The sequence below is a fragment of the Mus musculus genome, chromosome 3 (assembly GCF_000001635.26).
Source record: "Mus musculus strain C57BL/6J chromosome 3, GRCm38.p6 C57BL/6J".
Taxonomy (NCBI): Eukaryota; Metazoa; Chordata; class Mammalia; order Rodentia; family Muridae; genus Mus; species Mus musculus.
In genome coordinates, this window is record NC_000069.6 from 65,312,999 (window position 1) to 65,323,910 (window position 10,912).

The window sequence follows — 10,912 nt, forward strand, 5'->3', positions numbered from 1 at the left end:
ACCCTACTGTATAGCAGCAGTCCCTCTACATATTTAACTTAACATCTGTAACCAATCTTTCCCCACCTCCCATTCCTCAGTACTTACCACATCCAGCATCTGAAGGCCATTTATTCTACTCTTTTTTAAATTTATTTTTATTTTGTGTGCATGAGGGTTTTGCCTGCATGTATGTGTGTGCACCAGGTTTCTGTAATGTCCAAGGAGACCAGAATCATCAGATCCTCCTGGAAGTCCAGTTACAGACAGCCACAAACTATATGGGTGCTAGGTGTTAGCATTTTGTCTAATCTCTGCCCCACAGTTACCTGGCAATAGCCAGGTATGCCCGACTCATTATAAAAGGGGCTGCCTGCCCCCTCCTCCCTCTCTCTCTCTCTCTCTCTCTCTCTCTCTCTCTCTCTCTCTCTCTCTCTCTCCTGCTCTTGCCTTCCTGCTCCTACTCTCTCCCTGTTCCCTTCCCCCCTCTCTTCATGTACTCATGGCCAGCCTCTACTACTCTACTCTCTCTGTCTGTCTCTGTCTGTCCTGTCTGTCTGTCCCTCTCTCTCTATCTCTCTGTCTCTCTGTCTCTGTCTCTCTCTCTGTCTCTCTCTCTCTCTCTCTCTCTCTCTCTCTCGCCTACCCTCTTGACTCCCCTCCCCATGCCCTGAATAAACTCTATTCTATACTATACCATCATGTGGCTGGTCCCTCAGGGGGAAGGGATGCTTCCCCCATACCTGACTACACCTCCACCAAACATATCCCCTCGCTCTTTACCTTTCTATAAACACATCACTAGTAACCAAACTTAGAGAGGACCCTCTGCTCCTACTACTGAGCATCTCTCTGGCCCCCAGCATAACATTTTTAAACTCTGCATGTAAGTGAGACCACTTGGCATTTGTTTTCTTATATGTTTTATTTTACTTAGAATAATGTTTTGCCACATGGTGGGACTCATGGCTCTAGCTGCATATGTGGCAGAGGAATGGTCTGCATATGGTCCTGTGAAGGCTTGATGCCCCAGTATAAGAATACTAGGACAGGAAGCAGGAGTGGGTGGGTTGGGGAGCAGGGGAAGGGGAGAAGGGGATAGGGGATTTTCAGAGGGGAAACTAGGAAAGGGGAAAACATTTGAAATGTAAATAAAGAAAATAGTAAAAATTAAAATTAAAAAAGAATAATGTTTTGCTTTCCGTATATTATGTTGTCATAAATGATAGGATATAATGTTCTAGTGGCTGAATATAATATGCATGACCTTATAAGATAGATAGATAGATAGATAGATAGATAGATAGATAGATAGATAGTCAGATAGATAGATAGATAATCACATTTTTTTTCATTTATTTGAGGCAATATATATTTCAGCCTATTTACCATTACATAATTGAATCATGACAAAGATGATTACAGTGGTGGTAGATAATGATTTGCTATTGAGTCTCTTCAATGTTCTTGATATCAGTCCTTAGTCAGATGTATATTGGACAAATACTTTTCTTCATTATGTATATCTGTATTGCAGAATTCCATCCAGTTATATTTAAAATAGTTATTGATGGGAAAGGACTCACCCATCATGATGGGTGTTATATTGTTTTTTATGATGTTACTTGTTTTCTATATTGTTTTAGCTCCTCATTTCTTCCTCTCTCAGTGTTTTTGGTTGTGAGTTTTTCTAGTAGTGTTGTCTGGTTCTTTTTTTTTTTTTTTTTTTTTTTTTTGGTTGTTTCGTTTGTCTGTTTGTTTCGGGACAGGGTTTCTCTTGTGTAGTCCTGGCTGTCCTTGAACTCACTCTGTAGACCAGGCTGGCCTCAAACTCAGAAATCTGCCTGCCTCTGCCTCCCAAGTGCTAGGATTAAAGGCGTGCGCCACCACGCCCAGCGATTCTTTATTTTTTGTTATGGTGTAACCGTAGGTTTTCTCTTTGTACTTAATATTAAATATACAAAAAGATTATTTAGTACAAGTTATTTTGAAAATATGGCAACTTAATTTTGATCATAAATATTAAAAATAAAGAAAACCTCAATACATGCACTGTATTCTGTCATATATTTTAATTTCTAATGTTTCATTTCATCTTTTTCTATTGCCTATTTCTTAAAATAGCAGTGTAGTCATTTTCAAATTTTTTGATTTTTAATCCTCATACTAAAGATATTTGGAGTGCCATAGTTAAAGTATTAGAAGACACCACATCTGTCTGAAAACTCACTGCCCGCTTCCAGTGTTTTGTTTACTCAACAATGTCTTGTGCTCGCAAGAATTCCCCTTAGGATTTATTCTAGACTGAGTCTAAGTGGCAAGAATTCCCTTCGCTTCTATTTAGAAATATCCTTTTGTCTCCTCCTCTGAAAGCTTGCTTTGCTGAGTACACCAGCCATTATTATTAATTATTAGTTATTACTATTACTATTATCATGTATTCACTTTACAACCCAATATCAGCCCTTCCTATCCTTCCACTTCCTCCTCTTACACATCCTCCCTCCATTCCTTCTTCTCTTGCTATTTTCACAATTCTCTTCTTTTAACTTTTGAGACCTGATTATAACATGTCAACTTGGGGTAGATTTGGTTAAATCACATCTGTTACCTTTGACTTTCCTCCATCTGGGTATTTGGTTCTCTCTCTAGGTTTGGAAAGCTTTTTGTTACTATCTTTTTTAGGAAATACATTAATATCGTCATACATTTTTATGTATATACAAACCTATGTGTGAATCATGCTTATTCCTATAAAACCAGTTTTTAATATACTTTATTTATTAAATGTGTTCTTTGATAACGCATTTTATACGAATGCATTGCATAATACATTCGGGTTACTCTCTCTTCCTCCTCTCCCATCTTCCTCTTCCTCTGTCTAACTCCCTTCTAGCTGCAAGTCGCTTTCTCAAATTCTGGTCCTTTTGTTTTGTTTTGTTTTGTTTTGTTTTGTGACACCCTGAGTTTCACTAAGGCAGTCATGGGATAATGTGTGAGTCACACATGGGTATACAATGAAATATAATGGCTGAGCCTCTCCCAGAGTCCACTAGTAGCCAATAGTTCAGTAGGGAGGGGTAGGGCCCACGAGCCCCTCCCTTATCCATGTTTAACTGATGTCAAGGCGAGTGTTATACAAGACAGCCTCAGCTGCTGGGAAATCACAGTTGCATTGATCGTGGCATACCCAGAAATTAGCCTTTCACAGCCTTTCCGGCTCTTGTATACTTTCTGACCCTTCTGTCTATAACGATCCTGGAGCATCAGAGAGGAGGTAGAGATGTCCTGTTCAGGCCTGAGCACTAGACTGTCACTTTTTCTCAGCATGTTATTATATTTTTATAAGTTTTATCTCTTAAAATTTATGCATATGTATTTGTGTCTGTGTGAGTAGATGCCACATGTGCAGGGAAGAAGAGTCAAGGTCAGAAAGGAGCTAGAGTTACAGGCTATAGATGCCACCCAACTCTGCTAGGAATTGAACTGGGGTCCCTGGTAGAGAAGAAAAGACTTATTAGCTGCCGAAGCCATCTTTCCATCCCCTTGTTACTTTTAGTAAATGTTTAACTCTAGGATTCCGAAACCCTCACTGAAACCCCAAACCTGAGTATCTCTTCTTTTCATGATGTTCTGAGACCCTGCGAGCTTTCCTCATTCCTTTTCACTTTCTTCCTCCTGGATATATTCAAATATCTTGACTTCAAGTTCACTGCCCCTGCTGTTAGGTGGATTCTCTGTGGATGCTGTCAGTTCCCTCTTCATCTGCTCTGCATTTCAGCTCCAGGAGTTGTTACAGGTTCTAAAAATGATTTTACTTTCTGTAGCAAGGTTTCCTGGTGATTACTCAATTGTTTCTCCAGAGATTTTATTTTGTTGTTGTTATGGTTGTTGTCTGCTTTTATTTCTCATTTTCAAGACAGGGTTTGTCTGTGTAGCCCTGGCTGTCCTGGAGCTCCCTCTGTAGACCAGGCTGGCCTTGAACTTAGATATTTGTCTGCTTCTACATCTCAAGTGCTGGAAAAAGGGTGTGCTCCCACCACCACCACCCAGATTCTCTTGTGCTTTTAAGGATCATGTTTCAGTAGGTTATTTCTAATGTATTATCCACCCCTGGACCAGTTCTGGCATACATATACATATACATGTACATATACATATTTTTTGAGATTATAATTATGTCACTTCCTCCTACCCTTTCCTCCCTTCAAACCCTCCTATACATCTTTCCTTGCTTTCTTCCAAATGCATGGCTTCTATTTTTCATTATTTGTTGTCACAAATATATACATACACACATACATACATACATGCACACATACACACAGAGACACATGCATGCATACATATACACATGGACACACACATATATACATGGATATACACAGACATACAGACACACACAAACATACACATATATACATATACACACATATATATGTATATACATATACACACACAGAGACACACATACACAGACATAGATACACAAACACATACACAGACATACAGACACAGACACACACGCACACATACACATACATGCATACATACACACACATACACAAACACACAGACACATGCACATACACATATATATAGTCTTACATTCATAAATACAACCTACATAATGTTACTTTTATGTACATTTTCAGGGCTGTCCATTTGGTATTAGATAACCAATTGGTGTGTTCTTTCTTGAGAAAGACTATTTCTCCAACTCTTGCTTGACCATTACACAAAACAGGATCTCATTAACTCAGACAAGCTTCTAAGTTGCAATCCTCCTGCCTCAACATACTTAGTGCTGGAAGTACAGCCATGTGTCACCATGCTCAGCTTCTCTGTATCTTCTTGAAGTTCACGACTTTCCATCAAATAACTGTTTTGAATTCTTGTCCAAGAGGCCAACATATCCACCACCTCATCATCGGCTTTTGACATCTCAGCTCCCTGGAAGCTCTCGATGCTTGTTAGTATCTGACAGCATCCATGCACTGAAGCATTCGGCGTGTATTCCAGCTGTCACTACTTGGCTTTAATGGTGCCTGGCCTGGGAATTCTAAGAAGGTCGTTCTGGAGCCTGTATTTATTGCCCACGGTTGCAACACTAGAGGGCGCTAGTCCCAGTAAATTCAAAACTAGTGCTGCTATTCTGCTATCCCTAGCTTAGGTTTGTTGCAATTGGTACCGCTGTATGTGGTAGATTAGGGGACTGCCTAGATAAGGTGATCCAATCTCAGGACCGAACACCTCATCTACAATCACTAGCCTGCAGTCAGGAACAACAGGGTTCTAAGCAGCCCTGAGCCTTACCACAAGGGATGCAGCTCAAAAGGCCAGGTTTGGGTGCCTCTCTGGAGCCCTTAGGTTCCTGAGTCCAGTGTAACTATGTTTCCATGGCCTGTCTGGTGATGTCGTCCCTTTGGCTGGACACCACTGCAGCCAGGTACAGGCAATGCAAACTGGAATTTTATGTGACATCCAGGCTTTTCTGCATGGGTGTTGTTCATGGGAAGAATCTACAGCCCCAGCACTGAGTTTCAAGTAAAAGTTCTATACCTCTTTCCATCATACGTTACTTGCAAATAAAATGTCTTTGAACTTGCTGCCTGAGATTGAAGGTGAATAGTGGAGGTAATCCCTTGGCTAACAAGATTGGTGTTAAGTAGTGTCATACCTGATGCTACAACCTTTAGAACTGGTATACTGGCTGAGTTAGCAATTGTGTAAGTGAGAACCCGGGTCCAGCTCACCAATGTCAGAGATGCTTGCCTAGCTCTGGGGTGGATCCAGAGACTCTCTGTGAAGATTAGCCTGGGAGCAAGGGCAGGGTGGAGGAGTCTACTCAGTACTGAATTTCACCCTAGTGAGAGGTTGGTTCAAGTCTCCCTCCCCTCCCAAAAAGTGTCTCTCTCTAGGCCATTTGCTCTCAACCTTTGATCCAAGTGACCCTTTTACAGGGGTCGCCTAAGGCCATCGGAAAACACAGATATTTAGGTTACAATTTATAACAGTGAAAAAATAATCTTATGGTTGTGGGTCACCATAGCATAAAGAACTGTATTAGGAGCACTGGGAATGGTGAGAGCCTCTGTGGTTCTCTAGGCTGTTTGATTCTTGGATTTGGAGGGTTTCCCTCCGGCTTGCTCAAACATCATTTTCCATTATTATACTAAAACCCAGACACTATCATCTTTCTTCTGGTTTAACTCTTGTGAAGGTTAGTCATATGGAAATAACTCCAACTGATGTTTCTGAAGGTAAGCAATTGCTGCTATCGTCTTGCTGTGCCCTGTTCAAGAGGACTCTTGTAATTAACTCAGTGTTTGTTTTTAAGTAAATTCTTGAAAGAAATCAAACTCAAGCACTTTCTAAGTGTGGTCCTATTTGGACTTCTTGGGCCTTTGGTTATATTCTGTTTTCTGCTTCTGCTGCTAGGACTGAAAGGCTCCCTCCAGAGGCTGCAACTGGAATACGTGGATGTGGTCTTTGCAAATCGCCCAGACAGCAACACTCCCATGGAAGGTGAGTAAAAGAATCTAATAAGAAAAAGAGGCTACAGAATTGCTGGACCTAGCCTGAAGACTGTTTCTACTACAGTAAGTAATGAAGTATGTTCAGATTGTTAAGCTAGAATTTAAAAAAATAAAACCTTTCCAATGTCCTTTAGCTTCTGTATTGACCCCAAAAGCCAAGAGACTACTACGTAGGTTTATTTTCCTCCCCGCCCCACTCCTCCTCCTCTTCCTCCTTCTAACTTCCTTCTTTACCTTTATTTTCAGTTTCCTTTCTTGGTTGCAAAATACTCATTTCTTCCAGATTCACTTCACTTTTATGATTTCATCAACTGAAACGATTACGTTACTCAGATAATCCAACCACTGTTTCTGAGGCTCCTCTACAGAGCTTCCTTTTCTATAATGATGCTAAGTCTGATTAGTTTGCAATCCTGCCTGATAAATGCTGAGACATGCTGTGAGTGAGCAGGCATTGGACAGGCAGACCTACTTAATAAGGCTCTTCTTTGCAGTTTGGGTTTGGTTCTCTGCAAGCTGTGCTCCTGTCCCCCCTGTCAGAAAACCACAGCTTGTCCCCTGTGAAAGCCTTTAGAATACTCAAAAAGCCACATTTTCAATTGTATCCATTTGTCAATCTTACCTGGGATGACTGAGAAATAAGATTTGTTCTGTGAAGATTTGTTCTTACTGTTAGATTATGGAAATTAAGGAGAATATGAATGATTCAAGTTCATAGGAATTTTCTAAGTTGCATTTTGTAGATCGTCATTCATTTCAAACATATGTTATGGAGACTATTTGTATTGCCATTTATCTTTCCCAAATACAGAGAAACTATGTGTATATACATATATTTATATACACATTATTATCTGTGTTTACATATCATATATATGTGTGTGTGTATCTGTCAAAACAAAGGCTGTTTGATATGCAGATCATAAATAGTATTAGAGATACTTATTTCAATAATAGCATGCTGTCACACAATTCACAAAGATACATTCAAACAGAGCACTAAAGCCATTTAGTCAGCAAAACTACCAAATAAAATATTGGATTTTAAAAGGCTAATTGTTTCTCCATTTTAAGTACCTGGTGGCTCTTTTCCTCTTTGGAATGGTGTCTGTTACAGTTACACCATGTACATATAGACAACAGCTGAGTTTGTCCTCCTACCTATCCTGCATCCTACTTTACCTTTAATTTTAGGGATATATTGTAGCCCCTCAATCAGGAAATATAAGCTGCAGTATAGCTATAAAAAGAAAACCATATTATAAGGGCCTCTCAAGTGAAAAGGATACAGTATGTGGGTAAAAGAAGGAAATTCTCCAGCCATGTGATGCTAACAGGTTAAGTGTCTCTTGTATAAATACCAATGGTATGTTGAAATTTAGTTAAGAAATTTCCAAGTATTTTTTTTTTAAAGAACAGACTGCTATTCCCTGATAGAGTCTGTAATGTAGCATTATCTAACCTCTCCTGAAATTGGAGAAAATTACGTTTTTCCCTAAGATTTTCAAATAAAGTTCTACAAGGTAAAGTGGGAAGCTATATCATACTTAGTCATTGTACGAAGAGTGTTAAACAATGGGTATTTCCCACCTACTGAGTAAGTCACAAAGCATAGGCCTCTGTAGCTCCCTTAGCAGAGATTACCACCTTGTACTGGAATGCAGTCCCTCCACCTCTCCCTGCTGCCAGCCAGACACCACCCCCAGCAGACTACCAACCCTGAAGTTTCCTCTGCCTTGGGTCTAGTGAACAGGCGCTCCAGGCTGTTCTCAGGAAGACTCACCCCAAATGGTTTCCGTGTAGCTTATTCTAGCTTTCTGATAAAGTTATATTCCATAATTGCCTATAATTTATAATCACTTATTTATAGATCAAATAGAAATACCAGAGTCCGATTCTGGTTATGGACGCACAGATTGTACAGTCTTTCCTGCTTTACTCTAACAAGGCAAGGGCTGGAATATCGAAAGAAAAAAGTGAAGTACAGAGACAAGATGACTTCCTCAAAGTGCAGGGATTGGGGATATACCTGAGTTGTTTCTAGACTCTGTGTTAAGATTCAGGCTGGCAATGAATGTGAATCCTGCATGCCTGCACATAAGTCAAAGTTATACGGGCACATTGCGGTTTACCTGGGAGGATGACTAGTGCTCCTAAATGCCTAGGAGACAGGCTGAATATTACCAGAACTACCCTTGGAACCTTTCGGTAACCGCTAGTCAGTGTAACTCTACAGCCCTTATTCGGCTCTTCCAGACAAAATGACAAAAACATCTTCAGGTATTCACCCAGCCAATATCTTCAAATAATAGCAGAAACAATCTCTAATACCATTCACCTGCTTTTATTATCTCAGTACATCACAACTTAGTTGGACCCATTTCTATTTGCAATTAGTGACACAGCAGTAATTACCAAGCATATATTAATTGCATGTGTATCAATACGCCAGAGCTCAGCATTTGTAGATCCTCATTCATTCCAAACATTAGAATTCTCATCGGTGAAGAGGCTAATTCTTTTAGAGAGGCTGAAGCAGCTCTCCAATGAAGCAGCCCAGCCAAGGCATCAATAGCCCCTCACTGTTGCCGATTACCCAAAGGAGAGGAATAAAGCAACCAGCATGAAACACTGGGTGGCTTCTAGCCACCAACTCTGTGAGTGTCAAGATCATCTGTGTGCACGCTTTGGGTAGCTCAAAGTCACATTTCCATTTCAAGCTGTTAAAAATGCCATGAATCAGTGCTAATTGGGGGTGTATCTAAAATAAACCAGGATGAGTTTTGGCCAACTTCTGCATATCAAATTTCAACCAATTGAGCCAGAAAAAGATCAGTCATTGCACCTTCTTCACCATATATGGGCATCGTGTATCCCTTGCGCCGTTGCTACCCATCCCTGCCATTCTTGCCAAAAATCAAAAGACGAAAAGCAAGTTCTATCAAGAGAATGGTGGTAGTTTCCAAATGTGCAGTCAGTGGAGGAAATCAAAGCACTTCGTTTGCGATCTGCCACCTGACAGAATACAATTTGGTTTTGTGCTGACAGGAAAATGTGACAGTAGAGGGGAGCACACGCGCGTGTACGTTTTTTTCTCTCTGTCCTTCTCATTATTTTTCATGGTTCACCTAGTAGTAAGGCATTTTTCTTTCACAGCAGCTGCTGGGCCATCTGTCTCTGCTATACTATCTGCCAATAGTGGCATGGTTTCCAATCGTAGGGGAAAAAATCAGCCCAACATCCTATGTCTTCCTTCCTATGAGGATACATCTCTCCTTAGAACCACTGAGAGTCCCTTGTTAATTCTCTCACTTTCATACGTCAGTATCCATTTCAAATTCTTGCCTTGAGCTCAGAATAAGGGAAGGCTCACGACAACTTCAGTCACTCTGCACATGGATTGACAGAGACGTTGTGTCCCATGCGGGTTTGGAGTTGTTTTTCTGCTATTGTCAATTGCAGGGTAATTCTCCAGGGAGAAAGCCATTGAACACATTATATCATTGAAGTGGTGATAGATGTAAAGTGTGGACCACTTGTGACTAATGGCAAAAAGAAGAGGCACTTTAATATATAGACTTTTAAGATTTATTGACAAAATATGATGATGATTTTTCAAGTTAAATTACATTTTAGTAAGAATTTGATTTTAAAACATGCTTGAAATCAAGTCTTTTTCATGTAGAGCTCATTGCCAAAACTAATCATCTAGAATTCCTGAATCATTAAGTATGATGTCTATACTAATTACTGTTCACCTTGTTCATGTTCCTTTTCTTGAGGCTTGTATAGCCATTGTATTAGTCAGGGTTCTCTAGAGTCACAGAACTTATGGATAGTCTCTAGATAGTAAAGGAATTTATTGATGACTTACAGTCGGCAGCCCAATTCCCAACAATGATTCAGTCGCAGCTGTGAATGGAAGTCCAAGGATCTAGCAGTTACTCAGTCTCACACAGCAAGCAGGCGAAGGAGCAAGAGCTAGACTCCCTTCTTCCAATGTCCTTATATTGTCTCCAGCAAAAGGTGTAGCCCAGATTAAACGTGTGTGCCACCACACCCTTAATCCCAGATGAAAAGGTGTAGCCCAGATTAAAGGTGTGTTCCTTAAACTCAGAGATCTAATCTTCTGGAATCCATAGCCACTGTGGCTCAAGATCTCCTTACCAAGATCCAGATAAGAATCTCCAAGCCTCAAGATAAGGGTCACTGGTGAGCCTTCCAATTCTGGATTGTAGTTCATTCCAAATATAGTCAAGTTGACAACCAGGAATAGCCACTACAGCCATCAAGCAACGCAGATGTCTTTATTTCAAATAACGGTGATAAGACCGAAGTCCACTTCACTTATCCCCACCATATTAACCAAAGAGCAGATTCTGTAAATATTTTTC

At 40.3% G+C, this 10,912-nt stretch overlaps 1 protein-coding gene across 4 annotated transcripts in view; it reads left to right on the forward strand.

Moving 5' to 3' along the window:
• Kcnab1 (potassium voltage-gated channel, shaker-related subfamily, beta member 1) overlaps positions 1-10,912 on the forward strand; it is a 429,014-nt gene that overhangs the window by 363,787 nt on the left and 54,315 nt on the right. For all 4 annotated transcript variants that reach the window (NM_001357358.1, XM_006501057.1, NM_010597.5 and 1 more), the window contains one exon: positions 6,421-6,507. In NM_001357358.1, coding sequence (NP_001344287.1) covers positions 6,421-6,507 — 87 coding nt within the window. The remainder of the gene's footprint in view (positions 1-6,420; positions 6,508-10,912) is intronic.